The sequence below is a fragment of the Cervus canadensis genome, chromosome 1 (assembly GCF_019320065.1).
Source record: "Cervus canadensis isolate Bull #8, Minnesota chromosome 1, ASM1932006v1, whole genome shotgun sequence".
NCBI lineage: Eukaryota > Metazoa > Chordata > Mammalia > Artiodactyla > Cervidae > Cervus > Cervus canadensis.
The window spans coordinates 62,492,859-62,519,870 of record NC_057386.1 but is presented as its reverse complement, the minus strand read 5'-3'; the positions used below and the strand labels follow the sequence as shown (position 1 = coordinate 62,519,870).

Genomic DNA, 27,012 nt, shown 5'->3' with positions numbered 1-27,012 from the left:
TTCCAAAGAGCTTTCAGGAAAAACTATAGATTACCAAGGTAATTCTGTATAGTTAAAGGCTTTTGGCAAGGTGCAGTCCATTGTTTTAAATAAATTCATTATTGCCCAGAATCCAACATCTTAGATTAAAATATCTTGCCTGAGTTCATTAATTTTTCAGATCCAAGCTAGATGGCTTTTAGGTGATAGTCTACCAAGTCATTATCAGCCTTGATATCTTCATCTTTACCAACTGTTTTGATTAATATCTTGTGCTGTGAGCAGATATTGCAGGGTGATGATGACAGATGCAGACTTCACCCTATAGATATGCACAGTTCATCTCAGAAGAAACTGACAAAGATTACACTGACAGCAGAATAAATACTTCACACTGAAACACACACACACACACACACACACACACACACACACACACACACACACGCTGCTTGCTCTTATATATTTTGAGGCAAACACAAGGAAAATTGGAGGCAGTTTTAGGTCCAAACAAGGTGAAATTAGGAAGCTGTTAAAAGGCTATGATTTGGGGGTGAGGGAAGACTCTTCAAAAATTTGTCTTTAAAAATATATCAGCAGGTCTGCCCCCAAGAGAATCTGCTTCCAGGCAGGTTAAGTGTGCAGCTCCCTCAGAGGTCCCCTGCCACTGCAGACACACATGATGGACAAGAAGGAGAAAACAGCCACCAAGATGGAGAAGGAGGTGTCCAAGTGCTGAGGAAGGAGGAGACTCTTAGGCTCTGATAGCCCATTTTTAGATGCGAGATGCAAAAAAGACTCATATAGTAGAAATAGCATGATCCCCTACTCCGCAGTGTTGAACGTATTGTTCTCTGCTCATCCCGAGAAAGATGAAATGACCCTATTCACCACACAGATCTTTGGGTCCTGCATTTGGCAATCAAGACCTGGGAGCAAGTCAAATCATCAGGAGGTCCTCTAAGTCAAGGCAATATCAGATGGGAGCCTGGAAGACACAGCTGACTCTTCTTGGTGGCTTCCCCAACAGTGCAAGAGACATCTGAGAAAATGACGCAAATGCCTTTAACCTGGGCATATTCACATGAGGAAGCTGTTGCCTTGAGGGAATGGGGCCACAGCCAGGCCAGGCTGCCAAATGTCCATCACCCTCCAGGGGACGTGACCGTCTGTGGAGGCCACTGGAAGACGTCAACAAGGGTGAACCAACACATCCTGCATTCAAATAAAATCCAAGGAAGTCTGAGGAAAGAAGAAAAGGCAGATGGGTACAGACCTGGATTTCCCCTGGGGAAAAGAGCTCACTCACTCCACAGTCAGTGTTTAGACAGGTGTGGCCTGAATCATCAGCCACTGCTCCTTGGGTGTTGGGGTGTCTGTAGTGAGGAAGAGGAAGAGAGCCTGAGGGGTGACTACTTTGATGACCTGTGCTTCGATGACACTGGGATGAACCACTGGTTTGTGGGACTACTGCAGGAATCTGGGTCAGAGAAGAAAAAATGTAAGTGAGGCAGGAAAAAAAAAAAAAAAAGAAAGTGAAACTCAGGGATGTCTCTGGAGGTCCAGTGGTTAAAACTTTATCTTCCAACGCAGGGGATATGGTGTTGATCCCTGGTCAGAGACCTATGTGTGATCCCTGGTCAGAGACCTACGATGCCCCATGACTTACAGTCAAAAACCCAAAACAAAACAGAAGCAATATTGTAAGAAATTTAATTTTTAAAAAGTGAAATGCAAAGATGATAACAAGCAGGAAAGTGGGGAAGCATCATCCAGGAGCTCCGGGAGGGGCTGAAAGTTGTGGATGCAGAGGATGAGATCATGATCACCACTGAACAAATGCCGTCTATCCCAGGCAATGGGAAGGAGGAAGAGAATTCAGAAGAAGCCTGTGGCCTCTGATGGAGCCAAGTCCTCGCTTCCATATCATGCTGGCTCTGAAGCGTGGGCTGCTCTAGGTTTATGGGGCTTGTCTGAGGCAGGTGACTGCCACTTCACCCTCAGACTTGCACTTCCTTGGTCTCCACAAGATGGAAGAATGGAAGATGGCAGAGATGGATCCAAAAACGAACAGCATCTGAAGTAGACTTGGAAAAGAAGGGGGATGAGATACAGGACTCAGAAGGAAGAAGTCAAGATGAGGAAGATGATGACAACAGACAGGAAAGTGGGGAGGAGGGTGACTCTGCCCAGGACTGAGCAATACTGGGACTTGACACAAAGGAGAAGAAAATGCTGAGAGTAACCCATAAGCCATGACAAAAACTTTCTCTGATGATTTAAGATGCTACAATGGGTCAGAAGTTAAACTGAGTAGTGAATTTCCTCTATAACTTTGGATGTTACATCGAAGAAATTGGAGCAAGACAATGTAGCTGCGAAGATTTTTTTTTTTTGTATACTCTGATACCTACCAGGGTTCTCATCAGCCCTTTGACATCCTTTCTGGGAAAAGTCTGCATTGACTGCATCTTCTTTTTCTGTATCCTGATGCTTTGACATTTGGGGCCTTTATTGTCCTGGAGGGACTGCCAGGATCAGGCAAGTGTGCCTTTCCAATGTAAACAACAATCTGAACCACCTCCTGCACTGGCTCTCTACACTCTAGGCTGGTCACCCCATAATCACCTGCCCTGCTAACTCCTGCACTGGCAGACAGATTCTTTACCACAAGGCTACCTGGGAAGCCCCATCACCTGCCCTAATCACTCCATAATCAACTGTCCTAATCACCCCCTAGCCAGGTACCAGGTAACTAGAGATGGCATTTATGGCCCAGGCTACTGAGACTATTCAATCTAGCCAATCTTAAACCTGCTTATTCTGCCTCTCCCACTCCTTCCCTCCGAAACCACAACAAAGACCCTTACCCAAAGTTTTCCTCTTTCCTCTGCTTCCTGATTGACCTCCATGCTTTCCATCATGCATACACTATATACACTCGCTCTCGTAATGTGGCATGCCCTTCCTCTTGGGATCTGTGAGCATAATAAACTGTTTTTTCAGTGGCAGCTGTCTCCTTACTAATATAAAAATAATAATAAAATCTATATTAAGTCAGGAAGGGTGCAGACCAGGTGCCATCTATAACAGAGCTGGGCTTAGGATGTCACCTCAACAAGAGGATGAGTCCCCACAGGAAGGATGTTTCTATCCCCAAAAAACAAGAGTGTGTTGTACTGTGTTGGAGGGTTTTCCATCTACAAAACAGAGTTTTTATAGAGGAATATCCTATAGATACAACATTGTACAGAATACTCACATACGCCATTGTCTACAACAAAATACCATAGAGGGATGGCTTATAAACAATAGAACTTTATTTCTTATAGTTCTGAAGGCTAGGAGTCTGTGATTAGAGTGCCACCATGGCTAGTTTCTGGTGAAGCCCAAGACTTCTTGCTGTGTCCTCAGACAGCAGAGACGCTGAGGAGCTCTCTGGGGCTTCTTTCACAAGGGCACTAATTCCATTCATGAGGGCTCCACCTCCATGACCTAATCACCTCCCAAAGGCTCCATCTCTTAATATCACCTTGAGTTTTAGGATTTCAAAATATGAATTTGAGGGGAACACAAATATATAGACTGTAGCTATTTTGAAGAATATCTTCTCTTTGATTTCTAAAAACTACCAAAAGCTGCTACACGGTCTTACACACTTTCTTAGTTATCCTGACAATCAAATACCTTTTATAGCTGGAGAAAGGAAGCATCTCTTTCAGTCTGGGAAAGCTTTATGGACAGATGGTGTAGTTAAAGAGGAACTTGAATGTTGCAATAGAGATTGGTGAGCTGAGAGGGAAAGAAAGCATTCTTCATAGAGTAAGTGTGCAGAGTAGGGTTCAATATGAAAGCAGAAAGAAATAGGCAAGGAGGTTTAAATTAAATATCTGGATTTATTTTTTTTATTCTACTGCCAATGTTCCTAATTGATGCACTCCTTTTTTTGGCAGTAAAAAATTTCTGGCATCAAGTGATCTTATTTTTATTAAGATAACCAACTAATTAGAAACAGATGTTCAACTACTGCAGCATTGGATTTAAACTGGTTATTTAATCCTAGGATGCCTTTCACAACTGGCACAAAGTCTATTAATAATATATTTCTGAAGACTTGGGTAAATATTTCTATATGCATATATTGAGGTTTAAATAATCACATAGACTTAAATTAACCTAAACTCCTCTGTCTACTATTGTTTTTGTTTCCCATTGCTTTTCTAACATAGAAGCAAAACATTCCTGAAACCACACATACAGAGATTGGTAAAATCTAAACAAATAGACCATGGTACTTTTATTGAGTTAAATGACTTTCCTTTCAAGTTAGTTTCTACATAAATGTTGTTGTTCATTGTTCAGTCACTAAGTCATGTCAGACTCTTTGCAACCCCATGGACTGCAGCACATCAGGCCTCCCTGTCCCCCACTATCTCCTGGAGTTTTCCCAAGTTCATGTCCATTGAACCAGTGATGCTATCTAACCATCTCATCTTCTGCCACCCCCTTATCCTATTGCTTTCAATCTTTCTCAGCATCAGGGTCTTTTCGAATGAGTCAGCTCTACACAGCAGGTGGCCAAAGTTTTGGAGCTTCAGCTTCAGCATCAGTCCCTCCAGTGAACACTCAGGGTTAGTTTCCTTTAAGATTGACTAGTTTGATCTCCTTGCAGTCCAAGGGACTCTGAAGAGTCTTCTCTAGCACCACAATTCTAAAGCATCAATTTTTTGGCACACAGCCTTCTCTATGGCCTAACTCTCACATTCATACATGACTACTGCACAAACCATAGCTTTGACTATATTACTTTGTCAGCAAAGTGATATCTCTGCTTTTTAATATGCTGTCTGGGTTTATCATAGCTTTCTTTCCAAGGAGTAAGTGTCTTCTAATTTCATGGCTGCTTTCACCATGTGCAGTGACTTTGGAGCTCAAGAAAATAAATCTGCCACTGTTGCCACTTTTTCCCTACCTATTTGACATGACGCGATGGGACTGGATGCCTTGATCTTAGTCTTTTTAATGTTGAGTTTTAACCCATATTTTTCACTCTCCTCTTTCACCCTATCAAGAGGCACTTTTCACTTTCTGCCTCTAGAGTGGCAGAAGAGTATCTGGGGTTGTTGACATTTCTTTTGGAAATCTTGATTCCAGCTTGTGATTCATAAAGCCCAGCATTTCACATGATAGAAGTTAAATAAGCAGGATGACAATAGATAGCCTTGCATACTCCTTTGCCAATTTTGAACCACTCAGTTATTCCATGCCCAGTTCACTTTGCTTCTTGACCTGCATACAGGATTCTCAGGACACAGGTAAGATGGTATTGGAGAAGACTCTTGAGAGTCCCTTGGACTGGAAGGAGATAAAACCAGTTAATCCTAAAGGAAATCAGTCCTGAATATTCACTGGAAGGACAGTTGGTGAAGTTGAAGCTCCAATATTTTGGCCACCTGATTCGAAGAACTGACTCACTGGAAAAGACCCTGATGCCGGGAAAGATTGAAGACAGGAGGAGAAGCAGACGACAGAGATGAGATGGTTGGATGGCATCACCAACTCAATGCACATCACCAACTCAATGCACATCACCAACTCAATGGACAAGTTTGAGTAAGCTCCATGAGTTGGTGCTGGACAGGGAAGCCTGGCGTGCTGCAGTCTATGGGGTTGCAAAGAGCCGGACATGACTGGGTGACTGAACTGAACTGAGGTAAGATGGTCTGATATTCCCATTTCTTTAAGAATTTTCCAATTTGTTGTGATACACACAGTCAAAAGCTTTAGTATCACCAACAAAGCAGAAGTAGATGTTTTTCTAAAATCCCCTTGCTTACCCTATGATCCAGCCAATGTTGGCAATTTTATCCACGGCTCCTCTGCCTTTTCTAAACCTAGTTCATGGTTCATGTACTGCTGAAGCCTAGCTTGAAGGATTTTGAGCATAACTTTACTAGCAAGTGAAATGAGCACAGCTGCACAGTAGTTTGAACATTCTTTGGCATTGCCCTTTTTTGAGATTGGAATGAAAACTGACCTTTTCCAGTCCTGTGGCCACAGCTGAGTTTTTCAAATTTGCTGATATACCACTTTAACAACATCATCTTTTAGGGTTTTAAATAATTCAGCTGGAATTGCATCATCTCGACTATCTTTGTTCATTGTAATGGTTCCTAAGTCCCACTTGACCTCACACTCTAAGATGTCTGGCTCTACATAAGTGACCACATTATCATGGTGATCCAGTTCATAAAGACTTTTTTTTTATAGTTTTTCTATGTATTCTTGCCACTTCTTAATCTCTTCTGCTTCTGTTAGGCCCTTGCCTGTACTTTATCATGCCCATCCTTCCATGAAATTTTGCCTTGGTATCTCCAAATTTCTTAAAGAGATTTCTAGTCTTTCCCATTCTATTCTTTTCCTCTATTTCTTTGCATTGTTCACTTAAGAAGGCCTTCATATCTCTCCTTGCTGTTCTCTAGAACTTTGCTTTCAGTTGAGTATATCTTTCCCTTTCTTCCTTGCCTTTAGCTTTTCTTCTTTTCTCAGCAATTCATAAAGACTTCTCAGACAACAACTTTGCCTTCTTGCATTACATTTTTTTTTGGATGGTTTTGGTCACTGCCTCCTGTACAATGTTATGAACCTCCATCCAAAGTTTTTCAGGCACTCTGTCTACCAGATCTAATATCTTGAATCTATTCATCACTTCCACTGTATAATCATAAGGGATTTGAGTTAGGTCATACCTGAATGGCCTAGTGGTTTTCCCTACTTTCTTCAATTTAAGCCTGAATTTTGTAATAAGGAGCTCATGATCTGAGCCACAGTCAGCACTAGCTATTATTTTTGCTGACTGTATAGAGCTTCTCCATCTTGGGCTGCAAAAAGTGTGATCAGTCTGATTTCAGTATTGACCATATGATGATGTCTATGTGTAGAGTCATCTTTTGTGTTGTTGAAGGGGGCATTTGCTCTGACCAGGGTGCTCTCTTGACAAAACTCTGTTAGCTTTTGCCCTGCTTCATTTTGTACTCCAAGGCCAAACTTGCCTGTTACTCCAGGTATCTCTTGACTTCGTACTTTTGCATTCAATCCCCTATGATGAAAATACTTGTAATAAATAAATTTAGACTCATTTGTTCCATCAATTCATGTCTTATGTAGGTAGCTTCTCCCACTAATTTCAAAAATTAGACCAGAAAGGTAATAGCAGTACTGATCTATATGAGTGCGTATAAAGCAGATAAAAAAATTAACAAAGTCTCTAAAACAGACTACATAAAAAGAATGTGCAGAATAATGCATATAGAAGGCTATCTTTGCTGCACTGTAATGGAAAGTTGACCAAGCTATTCCTAAAATGTACTTGAAAATGTAGAATGATCAGGGACAACCAAAGCAATCTTGAAAATGGACAAATCTAAAAAAATACATGATATCATGACCTATTATAAAGCTAAATAATCAAGAGAATATATAGCTAGTACAAAGGTAGACAAATAAGTAAAAAAAATAGGGTACCCAGAAGTAGACACACATATATAATCACAAGATTTATGACAGAGGTGACACTGTACACAGTGAGGAAAGACTGACCATTTCAGCAAATGGTGCTGGGTCAACTGAATATCCACACTGGGAAAAAATGAAACTTCCCCCCACGAGACTGAAATAATAAGTGCAAAAGTTAAAACAATTAAATCTTTGAAAGAAAATGTCTTAATGTCCCTGTGCACTGTGCTAAGTCACTTCAGTCGTGTCCAACCCTTTGCGACCTGATGGACCATGGCCTGCCAGTCTCCTCTGTCAAAGGGATTCTCCAGGCAAGAATACTGGAGTGGGTAGCCATTTCCTCCTCCAGGTGACCTTCCTGCCCCAGGGATCTAACTTGAGTTTCTGGCATTGCTGCTGCTGCTGCTACGTCACTTCAGTCGTGTCCGACTCTGTGCAACCCCATAGACAGCAGCTCACTAGGCGCCTCTGTCCCTGGGATCCTCCAGGCAAGAACACTGGAGTGGGTTGCCATTTCCTTCTCCAATGCATGAAAGTGAAAAGTGAAAGGGAAGTCACTCAGTCCTGTCCGACTCTTCATGACCCCACGGACTGCAGCCTACCAGGCTCCTCCATCCATGGGATTTTCCAGGCAAGAGGACTGGAGTCGGTTGCCATTGCCTTCTCCTCTGGCATTGCAGGCAGATTCTTTACAGTCTGAGTCACCAGGGAAGCCCTTAATGTCCCTAATATAAGCAATACTTCTTAAAGGGACAGAAAAAGTATTGGCTGAAAAGGAAAACAAATGGATAGTGCCCCTATAGATCTTAGGGGTTCCCTGGTGGCTCAGATGATGGTCAGTTGACACAAACATTAGAAAGGACAAAGTCAGCGATGTATGCACTCTGCTGTGCTTCAGTCACTCAGTCACGTCCAACTCTGTGACCCTGTGGACTGCAGCCCACCAGCACCCCTGTCTATGGGGATTCTCCAGGCAAGAATATTGGAACAGGTTGTCATGACTTCCTTCAGGAGATCTTCCTAACCCAGGGATCAAAACCAGGTCTCCTACATTGCAGGCAGATTCTTTACTGTCTGAGTCACCAGAGAAGCCCAATAATACTGGAGTGGGTAGCCTATCCCTTCTCCAGGGGATCTTCCCAATCCAGAAATCGAACTGGGCTCCCCTGCATTGCTGGTGGATTCTTTACCAAAGCAATGAATGAAACACATCAAATATACAAAAAAAAAAAATCAAGAATTTATAATCAAAGTAAGAAAAAAATCATCAATAATATTTGAAGATAGTAAATGTGTCGACTCATTATTTTAAAAACTGGTAAAATAAAGTGAAATAATCAAGCATTATCCTGCCTTTCTTGAAGAACTGTACTTCAAGCCAATCAAATAGTTGATGAGAGAACATTCTTCTTAATTGAAGAATTTCAGATAATAAATGCAAAAAATAACAGAATTCAAAACTTGCCCCACTGAAACCCCTAGTGAAATAATGGCATGTGTCTGCTGATGCAATAAGAAGCACAGAGCACCACTGAATAAAGCCAAAATTCATCAGTCTCTAGTTCAAAATGCCATTTTATAGAAACTGTGACAAAAGAAAGCATTAAATGAATCTCAATGATGCAATAAACCTCATTTAGAATATGGAAATTTTATAGGCCAATTGATCAAATTTTTTTCCAAAAATCAATACAGTGGGAGAAAAGGTGAGAGGGAATAGGTAGAGGGCTGTTACAGATGGAAATTTAAGGAATATAACAATCCTTATTGTGGACTAATTTGGATCTTGATAAAAACATGCCAGCTATTAAAAGTTTGTAATCTTTCTTTGTAATCCAGTAAAATTTAAATGGAATATATATTAGATAAAGAATTACTGCTAATGTACTATAGTGTAGTTGTGTTTTTAAAAGTCACTATCCATTAGAGCTATTACTGAATTATTTACAAATGAAATGATATGTCTGGTATCTGCTTCCAAACACTCCGGAAGGAAAGAGGCAGTGATTTATGAAACAAGATTGACCAGTTATTGATTGTTAATTCTTCGTACTCTCAAATGCACACACAGTAGTTCACTTTTGAGTATGTGTAAAATTTCACAGATAAAGACTTACCCCATCCTTAGCTTTCACCAAGAGATCATAGGTGGCTGGATCTCTTTCCCTGTCGGTGTCTTGAGAAACACAGATGTGTCCATCATGTGGGTCTATCTGGAACGCTTGAGGTGCGTCGTAGCTTTGGAATCCAGCATAAAGAGAATATTCAACAAAGCCATAGAGTCCTGCATCTGCATCAGAGGCTTTTACCTAGGAGACAGAAGGTTGATCAGTGAGGAAGAGGGATGCCAGCATGACCTTTCAATGGACTACAAATCACCATCCTAATGTGCACAAGCACGTGGTCGAAATAGCTATTCACAGAGTGTTGTTATTGTTCAGTCACTGTCGTGTTCAACTCTCTGTGACCCTGTGGACCACGGCACGCCAGGCTTCCCTGTGCTTCCCCATTTCCTGGAGTTTGCTCAAACTCAAGTCCATCGAGTCAGTGATGCCATCCAGCCGTCTCGGCCTCTGTTGTTCCCTTCTCCTCCTGCCCTCAGTCTTTCCCAGGATTAGGGTCTCTTCTAATGAGCCAGCTTTTCACATCAGGTGGCTGAAGTGTAGGCTTGGTTTTCTCTCCCCCCTTATGTTCCGTGACGATGCACCTTTACTCTCTCCCTCCCTTTTTAAGGTCTCCTTTTCCCATTCCTATCCTTTTATGTGATCTCTGGTCCATTTGCCTTCTTATTTCACTCACTATTCCTAAGTGATCTCATCCAATCTCAAGGGTTTAAGTCTAAATGCTCACCACCTGATAACTTGTGGATTCCCACTCATTCTCAAAGCCTTCAAGTGATGAGCTTAACACTTACCTTCACCCTTTCATAGCAACAAGGACAAAGAAACCAGGCACAGCTACTAGCATCCAATCCAGTTAACAGGATTCACCTTGGAGCATGAGATTTGACTTTCCTAGGACAGATTTCCTTCTGGGGGTAATGCGCCCACCAGGGCCCCAAACAGTCATGCAGACTGAACACTACACAGAGATGCCTTGCCCAGGGGGTGTGTGGGGGTGAAATCCAGCCTGTGTTCTGCTGGCCAACAGGTGCACTGACATGGAGCTGAAACTGCCCAGAGGAAAGGGAACCTTTCTCTTTAACCACGGTATCATTTATGTTAGCAGTGATCATATGCCTGGTAATTAGAAAGCAATTAGAATTATGAAAGCCCTTAACTTATTTATACTAACCATTGGAGTATACAGTTAGAAGTACAACAGGCTATTAATAGAACTCAAAATATTCTTGCACTCATAGGCTTGGTATAATTCTTTTGATATGCAACCTAATTAACTAGTGATAAGAAACATCTAGATGGCACTGACAATAAAAGAAACACTTGAAGGGAAGATCAACCAAAAGGAGAAGGAGAAAGAAAAGGAGGAGGAAGAGGAAGAAGGAGAAAGAAAAAAAGAATAAGAACTATATGTTACAGAACACGTACTATATATATATATATATGTGTGTGTGTGTGTGTGTGTGTGTGTGTGTGTGTATATATGTGTATATATATATTATATATATATATATATATATAGAGGCACAGAACACAGCTAAAAAGGGTCAAAACTAGGATTAAATTCAGGCAATTGAACAGCAGACTACACGCTACTAAAGATCATGCAATCCTGCCTCTCAAGTGTCACCCCTTGGCATTTCATCACTTTATCCTTTATTTACTGAAAAATACTCCTCAAATCCCCTAACCTTCATTCAGTACAAAAGTTGCTAGAGCATGTGTAACATCATATGAAGTTTACTTCATAAGCATGTGGCTTTCTCACCATCATTAACATGAAGAAAGGCAACTGACAGCGATGCTTGTGCTCTTGAGTCTTAGCTGAACCTTCTATTCCCATGGCCAAATCCTAACTGAATTCCAAAACACAGAAAAATAAAGTGATGACCACTGGAAATATGAGAATTAAGCAGGTCAATTCTTAAGAGAGTCCAATGGGACTCCGGGAGCTGGTGATGGACAGGGAGGCCCGGCGTGCTGCAGTTCATGGGGTTGCAGAGTCAGACACGACTGAGCAACTGAACTAAACTGAATACCCAACTAAAAGACATTCCAAAATAAGACAGCAGAGAACAGAGACAATGAGAAAAAGGAGCAGCTCTTCTTTGGTTCATAGGACGCGTACTGCTGAGGGCCCCAAAGCCTCTGTGACAGGGGAGGAGAGAGTGGAAGACACACTCTGGTTTTTAGCTTCCTCAGCCCATAAGTTAGGTTCAGCTCACATTTCACTGGACGGTTTGTTACATGGCCCCAGCCTAACTCAGAAGGAGACTGGGGAAAGTTGATGATTGCCCAGGCATTTGGTGAATACAGTCTTGGCCTCAAATGCCACTTTGTCTCTATATGAAGACATGCATATGAGAGTATCTAAGTCACCGAGTGGCCTCTCTATGTAGTAAAATTTAAGCAAGCGGAAAGTTATACCCTAAGCACTCTCCGCAGTGTCATCCCACTGCTGATTTCGTTTTGGCAGTTCTACATATTTCTGTCAGGCTTTTTAGGGGGAGGTAAAATAAAAGACAATTAATCACCCACATTTTTAGTAGACCTACTGCTCTCATTAAAACACTATATTGAAAAAAAAATAGTCTATCTTTCATCAGTACAATATACAATAGAAGCTAAACCTCAATTATTATGTTTCCCAAATGAAATTCCATCCCAGTAACACACTCAATAAGCACAAGTTCTCATAAATCTGCCTCTTCATCCTGTTCAATCTTGACCATGGAACTACAACGTGACTTTGGGGGTTATCTCTGTAGCCTCGCCTAGTGGATCTCACTCAGGGACAAGTTTGCCCTCAGGAGGACATTTGGCATTGTCTGGAGACAGTTTTGATTTTCACAACTGGGGAAAGAGTTTTACTGGCATCTCAGGAGTTGAAGCCAGAGATGCTGCTAAACCGTGAAAGAACAGACCCTACAACAAAGAATTATCTTGCCCTGAACCTGATGAAACATTTTAAAATTGGCAATATTATTTCCCTCTTTAAGTTTCTTCAGCTGATGACACAGGCTTTTACATTTATCTTCACTCTCATCAATGTCATATTCTCAGGCAAAATTATTCATCTTGTGCAACCAGCTAACATGTTTGTGAATTATTCTTCTCATCAGATGGGCTGAACCAGGAAATCCACAAACTTCCCCACTACAAAGAACTCAATTCCAAGTACATTTGGTCTACTCCATTCTGTCAGCTGTTAATGATTTAGTAGCCTCAAGTTTCCAAAGACACCAAACATATCTTCTAAAACCATATGGTACTCTCAATAACTTTGGCTTGATTCAAAGATAAGTACAATGAACTTAAAATTCTAAAATTCATTCTCAGCCTATAATAGCCCATATTAACAAGTAACGTGGCTTGTATAAAATAAGTTTCCTTATTTCCAACTTCAAGACCTTTTTCTCATTTGGACTTTTGGCAAGCAAAATATATGGAGTCAAAAGCAGGACAAGAGTGCTGATATCTGTTTATGTTATCAGTTCAGATCCTAAGTTTCAGAATCATGAAATTAAAAAGTATCCCTCTTCTCTTTATTCAACTCCCTAAAAATAATGGCCTACTCACTAATAATTGGTCTTGAAAGTCTACATGTAATTTGGCATTTTTAAGAGGTCTACATTTTCCAGTTTCCACTGACTTTACACATAACATTTAGGTAATTTAAAATAATAGAAATGGCTTTGCCAAATCTTTAAGAGAAAATTCTGACTATTGAGTAAATAAGCTCAGTGGGCCCTTTCATCAAGAGATAGTTGCTTCAGAGAAAGAAGCTTCTGATTAGAGTCTATGATCACAGTCCTGTAGGGCTAAATTGGGCATCTAGAGGAGACCTTGGGAGGATCTCATCCTTGAATCTACTCAAAGAGTCACATCACAGTATCCTCAATGACATCCTTGTGTTCCTCCTCTCAATCTCAATTTGCCTGCTTTTGACTGAGAGGAATTTGCTAATTTTTACTTTAAACTTATTCTGACTCAAAACTGTTCTCCCTCCCAGTCTCGCAGTTTGACCTTTCACTGATTTAATGGAGACAGTATAAAGATACAAGCTATTAATAAAATAGTAATACCTCCTTGATTGCATTACTAGCTTCCTAAAATTTAAAGAATTTTTACCACTTCCTTCTTTTTAACATCTGGGTAAGGATTTTTCCATATGAAGATGTCATGTTGAAAAGTCAAAGTTTTAGTCATTCAGTCATGTCCAACTCTTTGTGACCCCATGGACTATAGCCTGCCAGGCTTCTCTATCCATGGAATTCTCCAGGCAAGAATACTGGAGTGGGTAACCATTCCCTTCTCCAGGGGATCTTCCTGACCCAGGGATCGAACCTTGATCTCCTACATTGCAGGCAGATTCTTTGACATCTTAGCCACCAGGGAAACCCCTGAATATGTCATGGGACAAAATGGGGACAATGGCACATGAAAACATGTTTTCATATTCTACAGACAGATTGGATCCATCTGCCTTCCCATCACCAGCATAGTCTCCCTCTACTTGGAAAGGTCTCCTCTTCAACAACTGGGTACATGCCCAGCCAATCACATTGGCACCCTGAAACCAAAAAATCAACCTAGAGTCATAGGGTGATATATTGTTAGTGACACTGTCCTTTATATACTGCTGGGCAATCATATCACACTTAATTCAGTGGTCTCTGTATAGAAGCCTTAGAGCCCAACCTAAAAAACTGAGTGATCAAATACTAAAAGTCCTAGGAAAAAAAGGCTACACTTCAAATAAAATTTAAAATTAAGTAACTCATTTTAATTTTTTCTTATTTTAACTTCCAAAATTTCAAAGAGGCACAGGAACCAGAGGTCAAATTGCCAACATTCGTTGAGTCATGGAGAAAGCAGGGAAATTCTACTGCTTCTGCTTCACTGGTGGTTCAGATGGTAAAGAATCTGCCTGCAATACAGGAGACCCAAGTTTGATCCATGGGTCAGGAAGATCCCCTGGAGAAGGGAATGGCAACTCATTCAACTATTCTTGCCTGGAGAATCCCATGGATAAAGGAGTCCGGTGGGCTACAGTTCAAGGGATTGCAAAGAGTCAGACATGACTGAGTGATTTAACACTTTCACACACTTTCAGTTTCTGTTTCACTGACTACACTAAAGCCTTTGACTGTGTGGATCACAACAAACTGGAAAATTCTTAAAGAGATGGGAATACCAGACCACCTGACCTACTTCCTGAGAAACTTGTATGTGGGTCAAGAAGCGACAGTTAGAACCCAACATGTAACAACAGATTGGTTCAAATTAAGGAAAGGAGTATGGCAAGACTATATATTGTCACCCTGCTTATTTAACTTCTATGCAGAGTACATCATGAGAAATGCTGGGCTGCATCAATCACAAGCTTGAATTGAGACTATTGAGAGAAATATCAACAACTTCAAATATGCAGATAATACCACGCTAACAACATAAAGTGAAGGGGAACTACAGAGATTCTTGATGATGGTGAAAGAGGAGAGAGAAAAAAGTGGCTTGGAACTCAACATTAAGAAATCTAAGATCTTGGCATCCAGTCCCATGACTTTATGGAAAATAGAAGGGGAAAAAGTAGAAGCAATGACACATATTATTTTCTTGGGCTCCAGAATCATGGTGGACAGTAACTGTAATAATGAAATTAAAAGATGTTTGCTCCTTGGAAGAAAAGTTATGACAAATCTAGACAGTGTATTAAAAAGCAGATACATCACATTGCCAACAAAGGTCCATACAGTCAAAGCTATGGTTTTTTTAAGTAGTCATGTACAGGTGTGAGAATTGGACCATAAAGAAAGGTGAGCTTTCAAATTGTGGTGCTGGAGAAGACTTATGAGAGTCCCTTGGACTGCAAGGAGATCAAACCAGCCAATCCTAAAGGAAGTCAACCCTGATTATTCATTGGAAAGGATGATGCTGGAGCTTAAACTCAAACACTTTGGTCACCTGATACAAAGAGCCCACTCATTGTAAAAGACCCTGATGTTGGGAAAAGTTGAAGGCCAAGAGGAGAAGGGTGCAGCAGAGGATGAGATGGTTTGATAGCGTCAATGACTCAATGGACATGAATTTGAGTAAACTCTGGGAGATAGTGACGGACAGAGGAGTTTGACATACTGCAGGCCATGACTTAGCGACTGAAAAACAACAACAATTTCCAAAATTTCTACCATGAGCATAAACTAGTTTGAAGAACCAAGGTTACTGACACAACATACTCACACACAGATCTTCAAGTAGAAAGAAAATAAGAAGAAGAAAGAAATGCAAAGTATCTTTATACATTGAAGCACTTTTTACATTGGCCAGTCATGGATGCAACAGCTAAAACAGGGCTTCCCTGGTAACTCAGCTGCTGAAGAATCCACTTGCAATGTAGAAGACCCCAGCTCAATTCCTGGGTCAGGAAGAGCCCATGGAGAAGGGATAGGCTACCCACTCCAGTACTCTTGGGCTAGCCTGGTGACTCAGACAGTAAAGAATCCGCCTGCAATGTGGGAGACCTGGCTTTGAACCCTGGGTTGGGAAGATCCCCTGGAGGAGGGCATGGCAACCCACTCTAGTATTCTTGCCTGAAGAGCCCCAAGGACAGAGGAGCCTGGAAGGCTACAGTCCATGGGGTCACAAAGAGTTGGACACAACTGAGTGACTAAGCACAACAACGACCGCTAAACCAGGGTTAGAATATTTCAGTGGAAGCTGGATCAGCACTGGGGACCACAATGGAATCAAATAGCCACTCTTGAATACGATTTTGGCAAGTTCACCAATGACAAGGTCTTACCAAATCTAACAATCAAGATTGGGCCCTTATTTTGTACACCGCTCAGCTGCTTTCACACAGCTAATCATCTCCTTCTCACTAAAACTCTTCCTCATCAGTGACCACACTGACTCTCTCTCCTACATTTCACTGTCTACCTTTAGTTTTCTTTATTGCTTCTGTGTTCTCTCTGACTTCTGAATACTGTTGTGTTCTGGAGGTCTGTCTGGGGACCACTTGGCTTTTCAACCCACAGTCATTACTTGTATTGGGCTGAAAGGTGGCCAATACAAAAGACACAATACAAAAGGTGGCCCCCAAAAGACACGTCTGCCTCCTAACCCTTGAAACTGTGATTTTACTTTATTTTATAAAATAGTGAATTCTACCTGTATTGCCAAAGTTGTGATTAAGGATTCTGAGAAGAGTTTACCCTGGATAAACTTTATCAGACGAATCTTTAATCCAATGACAAGTGTTCTAATAAGAAAGAGGCAGAGAGATTCCATGGACAGAAGAGGAGGAAGCGATGTAATCATGGAAGCAGAGACTGGAGTAACGTGGCTACAAGTCAAGGAGCACTTTACAGAAGTCAGAGCTGGAAAAAAAACAAAGAAGTGACTTCCCTATCGAGCCCTTGGAGGGACTAAGGACCTGCTAGATTTTTTTCTTCTAGCCTTCAGAACTATGAGCAACAAAAATTTCTATTTTCTTAAGACACAAAGTTCATGATTATTTCTAATAGAAGCCATAGGAAACTAATATGTACCTTGAGTGATCTGACCCAACCCCAGGGCATTAAACCAACACATATTCCTCCAACACTTGGTCTTGTGCCCCATATTCACACATCGTCCAATTAATTAAACATCCTCTGAAGTGACTAATATGCAGAGCACATCATGTGAAATGTCAGTTCTGGATGAATCACAATCTGATATCAAGATTGCTAAAATAAATATTAAAAACTTTAGATATGGAGGTGATACCACCCTAATGGCATAAAGTGAAGAGGAACTAAAGAGCCTCTTGAAGGGGTAGAAGAGCAGAATGGAAATGCTGGCTTAAAACTCAACATTAAAGAAACTAAGATCATGGCATCTGGTCCCATCACTTTATGGCAGATGGAAGGGGAAAAGTGGAAGCAGTGACAGACTTGCTTTTCTTGGGCTCCAAAATCACTGCAGATGGTGGCTGTAGCCATGAAATTAAAAGATGCTTACTTCTTGGAAGGAAAGCTATGTATTAAAAAGTAAAGACATCATTTTGCCTACAAAGGTCCATATAGACAAAGCTATGGTTTTTCCAGTAGTAGTCAAGTATGAATGTGAGAGTTGGACCATAAAGAAGATTGAGTGCCTAAGAATTGATGCTTTTGAATTGTGGTGTTGAAGACTCTTGAGAGTCCCTTGGACTGCAAGATCAAACCGGTCAATCCTAAAGGAAATCAATCTTGAATATTCATTGGAAAGACTGATGCTGAAGCTCCAATACTTTGGCCACCTGATGTAAAGAGGGGACTCATTGTAAAAGACCCAGATGCTGGGAAAGATTGAAGACAAAAGGAGAAGAGGGTGGCAGAGGATGAGATGGTTAGATAGCACCACCAACTCAATGGACATGAGTTTGAACAAACTCTAGGAGGTAGTGAAGAACAGGGAGGCCTGGCGTGCTGCAGTCCATGGGGCTGCAAAGAGTCAGACATGACTTAGTGACTGAACAACAACAAATAACTAATAGGTACTTCCAATGTACTATGATCCCCACGACTCCAAAATCTACTGCTCTCCCAGTGATTTTAGTGAATAGCATCATCATTCACTTATTATATTGGCAGCCAGATAGATACTACTAAAACACCAAATCATGTTACTCTCCTGCTGAGAATCTTCCAACAGCTTCTCATATGCATAAAATCCAACTCTTTCATTTGACCCCTTTCTCTGACCTCATCTTCCACTGTTTTCTGACTCACTCACTACCCTCTGGACACACTGATCTTCTTGATGAATCCACCACCTGTATAACTGATAGCTGATGGTGAACTGTGTCGGATCTGTGATTTAGCTTCAGGACCAGAAAAGAGGCTTCAGGCACTCAGAACTTCATGTGGCAAGTTCATCTTAAGGAGAAATTTGATGATGGTAGCTTTATCCAGAAACACAGGGACCTGGACATCTTATCCATAGCAATGCTGGACCCAACATGAATGGCCCCAAGTTTTTCATCTGCATTGCCAAGACAGAGTGGTTGAACAGCAAGCACGTGGTTCCTGGCAAGGTGAAAGAAGACACGAATATTTTGTAGAAGCCATGGTATGCTATGGGGCTAGGAATGGAAAGACCAGAGAAAACATTGCCATTGCCCATTGTGGACAACCCTAATAAATCTGACTTGTGTTTTATCTTAACCAACAATCTGTTCCTTTTGTAGCTCAGGGCATCACCCATCATCCCTGTCTGTATGCATCATCCTATAAGTTCTACATTCTCAGTGTAGTTTTCTGGGTTCCATATTTTCCATGTCCCCCTCCAAGTCTTGCTGGATTGAAGAGTTACGTTTAGGATTACATGAAATAAAAATAAAACAAGAACAACAATAAAAGAACAAGATATTTCATAACACCCATCAAATACTCATTGAGGAATATTTTTTTATTCCTAAGACACAATCTATCAGCTAAGCTATATCATTATAGAACAAAATCATAAATGTTAAAAATGGCAAAAGGAAAAGAAAATCATCCTCAGGCATGTGAAAACTGGAAACAGAGCTGTGTTTTATTTTCAGTTTTTAAAATGTGTTTTCAGAGAAGTTGATAAAGGTGTTAGATGAATAAACTGAATATATAGTTTCAAGTTAAAACGCCAGAAAGATAAAGACCAATACAGTATACTAATGCATATATATGGAATTTAAAAAAGATGGTAACAATAACCCTATATGCAACACAGAAAAAGAGACACAGATGTACAGAACAGACATTTAGACTCTGTGGGAGAAGGCGAGGGTGGGATGTTCTAAGAGAACAGCATTGAAACAAGTATACTATCAAGTGTGAAACAGATCACCAGCTCAGGTTGGATGCATGAGACAAGTGCTCAGGGCTGGTGCTCTGGGAAGACCCAGAGGGATCGGGTGGGGAGGGAGGTGGGGGCGGGGATCAGGATGGGGAACACATGTAAATCCATGGCTGATTCATGTCAATGTATGGCAAAAACCACTACAATATTGTAAAGTAATTAGCCTCCAACTAATAAAAATAAATGGAAAAATAAATAAATAAAAATTAAAAAGTTTACCTCTCTGATAATGTTTTTATTGCCTTAATTGAGAAATGAAATTAAAAGACGACTAATCCCAATGCTTATTGTGCCCTCCAACCAAAAAAAAGAAAAACAGCCAAAGGAAATTTTGTGAAAAGAGATAAATGGGTAGGAATAGGGTGGTAACTTGTTTTACAAAGTTATTACAAATTGTTAAATTAAAAAACAGCATGACCTGAAAAGAAAAAAAGAGAGAATTGGCAGGCAGGTCAATAGAACACAAAAGTAGGACCTGAAACAGATCCTGATAAATCTTTTTGTTGTTGTTGTTGTTGTTGTTACAAAGAAAACATCACAAACCACTGAGGAATGTGGGTTTATCCATGTAAGTTGCTAGAAAAATTGGCAAAGTACGTGGGGAAGAAATCAAGTTTGCTATTAACCTTACACCAAAATAAATTCTACACAGCTATGTTAAACGTAAATAATGAAATCATTTAAGGCACAATGAATATATAGGGAAATTCTTGGCTGATTCTTACATTGGAAAGAAATTTCAAAGCAAAAGGAATTACAAAACTAAAACAGATGGACAGAAATCACAAAGGGAAAAGTCAATACAATGACTACATAACCACGTAAAACTCTACTATGTTAAAAATAACGACACAAAAAAATTTCAATGCAAGTTAGTTATATCTGTAAGAAATGTAAAAAACATGTTAATATGGAGATAAATCTTTAAAAATAAAAACAATACTGATTTCTCACTACCAAAAATTAGGCAAAGGACATAAATAATTTATAGAAGAATAAATATATATAAGATTTTCAACCTCACTAATAGTAAAATAGGTGAAAAATAAAATAATATACTTCAAATACTGGTAATCATTAAAACTGTCCACTATTAAAATAATTGACAACCATTAAATTAATAGCTAATTGGTAATCATGTGTGTGTGTGTGTGTGTTGTGCATGCGTGCATGTGCACACACACTTAGCTGTGTCTAACTCTTTGAGACTCCATGGACTGCAGCCTGCCAGGCTCCTCTGTCCACAGGATTTCCCAGGCAAGAATACAGGGGTGGGTTGACATTTCCTCCCCCAGGGGAACTTCCTGACCCAAGAATCAAGCCTGCATCTACTGCACTGTCAGGCGATTCTTTACCACTATCGCCACCTGGCAATCATTAAAAATCATGTTAAGTATGGCAAAGATGAAATAAATATGCAGTCATTTTTAAAGCCTATCTGGAAAGTAACTTTGTTTTTACCATATACATATGGTAAGCATTCTCCTAAAACCTAAAAATAAAGCTTGACCCAGTTAGTATTTTTCTAGGAATATATGTAGCCAAATATTTGTATAAAAGACATATAGTATAGCATTATTTAATCTAAAACCCAAACGTCCACAATAAAATAGTTATTATATAAATTATAATTTATCTATATGGTAAAAAATCAATGTATTCATGGAAACTATGACTATATGTAAAGACATATATTAAATGAAAAAAGAAAAAATACAAGTAAATATATATATATAAAATATTCCATTTATGCAAAAAAATGCAACATATAGAATAAAAATCAAAAGAAGATAAACCAGAGGAGCTAACACTTCCAAATTCATTTTATAGATGCAGAAATCCTCAACAAATTATTAGCAACTATTAGTAATCCAGACTTAATAATACATTAAAAAGATTATGCACCAGGATCAAGTGTGGTTCAATATCTACAAATCAATCAATGTGGTACACTACATAATCAAAATGAAAATCATGTGATCATATGAATAGATGCAAAAAAAGCATTTGACATAAAAGTGAACACCCACTAATGATAAAAAAACAGCAAGACTGCCTTTATTTTTAGATAAAATTGTATTCAGTTCAGTCGCTCAGTCATGTCCAACTCTTTGCGATCCGATCCCATGAACTGCAGCACACCAGGCCTCCCTGTCCATCACCGACTCCCGGAGTCCACCAAAACTCATGTCCATTGAGTCAGTGATGCCATCCCACCATTTCATCCTCTGTCGTTGCCTTCTCCTCCTGCCCTCAATCTTTCCCAGCATCAGGGTCTTTTCAAATGAGTCAGCTCTTCACATCAGGTGGCCAAAGTATTGGAGTTTCAGCTTCAACATCAGTCCTTCCAATGAACACCCAGGACTGATCTTTAGGATGGACTGGTTGGTTCTCCTTGCAGTCCAAGGGACTCTCAAGAGTCTTCTCCAACACCACACTTCAAAATCATCAATTCTTCGGTGCTCAGCTTTCTTTATAGTCCAACTCTCATATCTATACATGACCACTGGAAAAACCATAGCCTTGACTAGACGGACCTTTGTTGGCAAAGTAATGTCTCTACTTTTTAATATACTGTCTAGGTTGTTCATAAATTTCCTTCTAAGGAATAAGCGTCTTTTAATTTCATGGCTGCAATCACCATCTGCAGTGATTTTGGAGCCCCCAAAAATAAAGTCAGCATGTTTCCCCATCTATTTCCCATGAAGTGATGGGACCAGATACCATGATCTTAGTTTTCTGAATGCTGAGCTTTAAGCCAACTTTTTCACTCTGTGCTTTCACTTTCATCAAGAGGCTCTTTAGTTCTTCATCACTTTCTGCCATAAGGGTGGTGTCATCTGCATATCTGAGGTTATTGATATTTCTCCCAGCAATCTTGATTCCAGCTTGTGCTTCCTCCAGCCCAGGGTTTCTCATGATGTACTCTGCATATACGTTAAATAAGCGGGGTGACAATATACAGCCTTGATGTACCCCTTTTCCTATTTGGAACCAGCCTGTTGTTCCACATCCAAGGTAAGGAGCAGTGGCTGCACTTTGCTGGAGCAGCCATGAAGAGATACCCCACGTCCAAGGTAAGAGAAACCAAGTAAGGCGGTAGGTGTTGCGAGAGGGCATCAGAAGGCAGACACACTGAAACCATAATCACAGGAAACTACCCAATCTGATCACAGGACCACAGTCTTGTCTAACTCAGTGAAACTAAACCATGCCGTGTGGGTCCAAGACGGTTGGGTCATGGTGGAGAGGTCTGACAGAATGTGGCCCACTGGAGAAGGGAATGGCAAACCACTTCATTATTCTTGCCTTGAGAACCCCATGAACAGTATGAAAAATTGTATTATAGACAGAAAACCTAAAAACTTAACAAAAAATTGTTAATAAATGAGTTCAGTGAAGTTGCCAGATAGAAAACCAATATACAAAAATCTGTTGCATTTATAAACACAAATGAATTATCAGAGATTTTGTAAAAGAAATTCCATTTACAATTGCATCAAAAATCATAAAATACCTAGGAATATATTTAACCTAGGTGAAAAACCTTATATTGAAAGCACCAAGACATTGATAAAAGAAATTGAGGCAAATAAATAGAAATACATTCTGTGCTCATGGATTGTAACAACTAATATTGTTAAAATGTCCATTCTATAAAAGCAAATTACAGTTCAGTGTAATCCCTACTGAAATTCCAAAGGCATTTTTCACAAATATAGAACAAATAACCCTAAAATTTGTGTAGAACCATGTGAGAACCCAATTGGCCAAAATAATCTTGAGGAAGAAGACCAAAGCTGGAGGCATCTCACTTTCTGATTTCAAATTATATTACAAAGCTGTAGTAATCAAAACAGCATGGTGCTTGCATAAAAATAGTAACATAGATCAGTGGAGCATGCTAGAGAGCCCAGAAAGAAACCCACACGTATGTGGTCAATTAATTTTCAAGGAGCCAAGCATAAACAACGGGGAAAAGACAATTTCTCCCATAAATAGTGTTGGGAAAACTGGACAACCATATGCAAAGAAGACAAAACTGTACCACTATCTTACATCACATATAAAAATTAATATCATACTCAAAATGAATTAAAGACTTGAATGTAAGACCTGAAGTTATAAAACTCCTAGAAATAAACATGATGGGTAACTTCCTTAACACTGATCTTATAATTATTTTTTAGATTTGACACCAAAAGCAAAGACAACAAAGCAAAAACAAAAAGTAAGACTACATTAAATAAAAATACTTCTGCATAGCAAAGGAAACCATCAACAAAATGAAAAGAAAACCTATGAAATGAAAAAAAATGCAAATTATATATCTGATAAGGGGTTAATATCCAACATATATATATAATTCATATAACTCAATAGAAAAAAATCCAATAAAAAGATACATACATATGGCCAAAGTTACATGAGAAGGTGCTAAACATCACTAATCATCAGGAAAATTCATATCAAAGCCACAATTAGACAATACCTCACATCTGTTAGAAGGGTTATCATCAAAAAGAAAAGAAATAACAAGTGGTAGAGGAGACATGGAGAACAGGGAACTCTCATGCGCTGTTTAGAAATGTAATTGGCACAGTCACTACAGAAAACAATATGGAGGTTTCTCAAAAAATTAAAAACAGAACTACCATATGATCCAGTAATCCCACCTCTGAGTTTACATCCAAAGGAGATATAATGAGCATCTTAAGAGATAGCGGCACTCCATGTTCCCTGCAGCATTATTTACAGTAGCTAAGATACAGGAAGAACGACCTAAATGAGTGAGTGGGTAGAGAAGATCGGGTCTGTTTCCACACAGTGAGGTATTATTCAGCCATGGAAAGCGGTCCTGCCGTGGGCCACAACCTTGAGGGCATTATGCTAATTGAGACGTCAGACAAAAACAAATACTGCATGCTACCACTTATATGTAGGTCTTAAAAGTCAAACTCACTGATTCGGAGAGTAGGAAAGTGCTTACCTGGGGTGGGAGAAATATGCAGAGTTTGGTAAGAGGGTATAAACTTCAGCTATAAGATGAATAAGGTCTAAGGATCCAATATAAAACATGGTGACCACAGTTGATAACACTGTACTGTATAATTGAAATTTGCTGAAAAGCTGGCTTAAAACTCAACATTCAAAAACAGACAACAGACTTGACCTGGTCCATATGCCAGTTTATCAACCCCCAATCTAAAGCATAAGCAGAGGACTTCCCTGGTGGTCCAGTGGATAAGAATCTGCCTGCCAATGCAAGGAACATGTGTTCAATCCCTGGTCTGAGAAGATTTCACATGCCATGGGGCAAATATGCCCATGAGCCACAACTACTGAACCTGTACTCTAGAGCCCACGAGCCGAAACTACTGAAGAGGAACTAAATAGACTCTTGATGAAGGTGAAAGAGGAGAGTGAAAAAACTGGCTTAAAACTCAACATTCAAAAAACTAAGCTCAAGGCATCCAGTCCCATCACTTCATGGCACATAGATGGGGGAAAAATAGAAACAGTGACAGACTTTATTTTCTTGGGCTCCAAAATCACTGCAGACAGTGACTGCAGCCATGAAATTAAAAGACACTTGCTCCTGGGAAGAAAAGCTATGACAAACCAAGACGGTGTCTTAAAAAGCAGACTTCACTTTGCTGACAAAGGTCTGTATAGTCAAAGCTATGGTTTTTCCAGTAGTCATATTCAGATGTGAGAGTTGGACCATAAAGAAGGCTGAGGGCTGAAGAACTGATGCTTTTGAACTGTAGTGCTGGAGAAGACTCTTGAGAGTCCCTTGGACAGCAAGGAGATCAAACCAGTCAATCCTAAAGGAAACCAACCTTGAATATTCATTGAAAAGACTGATGCTGAAACAGAAGCTCCAATACTTTGGCCACGTGATCCAAGAGCCGACTCACTGGAAAAGATCCTGATGCTGGGAAAGATTGAAAACAGGAGAAGTGGGCAACGGACGATGAGATAGTTGGATGGCATCACCAATTCAATGGACATGAGTTTGAACAAACTCCAAGAGATAGCAAAGGAGAGGGAAGGTTGGCATGCTGCACTCCACGGGGTCACAAAGAACTGAGCATGACTGAGTGCCTGAACAACAAAAAGAGACTTAGGGACTAGAGCTAAAAGTTCTCTCTCTCTCTCTCTCATACACACACACACAGGATAATTCAGCCATGGTTGTGTTAATTAACTAGATACAGTCAGGAATCCAATCATCACATTATAGACTTGAAATAACTTCTAGTTTTATGGGTAGATTATATCTCAATAAAGCATAAAGGACATGACGTAGCAACTAAACAACAATGATAACGAAACATAAATGAGTCAAATGTTAAGTAATGCAATGTGGGGGAAAAGTGGTTTTGTTTTTATTTCATTCAATTTTTTTGTCCAAATTTTCATATAGTTTTATTGAAACAATATTATGACAAAGAGGCTGAGTATCAAAAATGGTAAACCTAGAAGAGAATTAAATTTAATAGGCATCTGTCATCTATTTATTCAGCTATTTGCAAGTGCATCCTCTAGTATTTCATTCTTGAAGACCCACTAAGCACAGACATATGAGACAGTTACAAGGCCTAGGGCATTGCTGACCTCTGAATCAGGCATCTGCAAATTTTTTCTGTAAAGAGTCAGATAATAAGTGCTAATATCTTAGGTTTTGCAGATTATAAGCCCTCTTTTAACTCAATTCTGCTATTTTAGCATGAAAGAGCCATAGGTGATATGTAAGTGAATGGCTTTATTCCAAAAAAAAAAAAAAAGTTTTATTTATAAGCACCACATTTTATTTTATCATTTTCATTTATGACAAAATATTACTTCTGTTTCTGTTTTCAACCATTTAAAGATATAAAAATGTTCTTAGCTCACAGGTGCTACAAAAACACACAACAAACTGGGCATAGTCCATATACCAGTTTGTCAACTCCCAATCTAAAACATAAGCAGATGACTTTCCTGGTGGTCCAGTGGATAAGAATGCACCTGCCATTGCAGGGAACATGGGTTCCATCCCTGGTCTCAAGGATTCCACATGCCATGGGGCAAACACGCCCAAGGACCACAACTACTGAGCCTGCACTCTCCAGCGCGAGAACTGCAACTACTGAAGCCCACGAACTCTAGAGTCTGTGCTCCACAAGAGAAGCCACCACAACGAGAAGGCTTCTCACCACAGCAAAGAGTAGCCTTCCACTTGCCCCAACTAGAGAAAAGCCTGTGTGCGTAGCAACTAAGAGCCAGTGCAGCCCAAAAAAAAAAAAAAATTCAGAATAAAAAATAAACGCATAGGGAGAAATCTCTTAAAAAAAGTCAGCACTTCAGGTCCAAGAGAGTAACTTGTAAGTGACTTCAGTCTAGAGTGTATTGGGGGCTCATTTGAGATCCCATATTTGAGCTCGATTTATAGGCAAGTTTTCTCTCCATCCATCATCACTACCTCTATGTTGTATTCCTACAGTAAAGCTAAATTTTAAAATAAAAGGAAAAGCAGCAGGAGCAG

General features: G+C 39.9%; 1 protein-coding gene across 2 annotated transcripts in view; it reads right to left on the bottom strand.

Annotated features, from left to right (window-relative positions):
* Positions 1 to 27,012, bottom strand: part of DCHS2 (dachsous cadherin-related 2) — a 325,512-nt gene that overhangs the window by 186,107 nt on the left and 112,393 nt on the right. For both annotated transcript variants that reach the window (XM_043484112.1, XM_043484120.1), the window contains one exon: positions 9,612 to 9,803. In XM_043484112.1, coding sequence (XP_043340047.1) covers positions 9,612 to 9,803 — 192 coding nt within the window. The remainder of the gene's footprint in view (positions 1 to 9,611; positions 9,804 to 27,012) is intronic.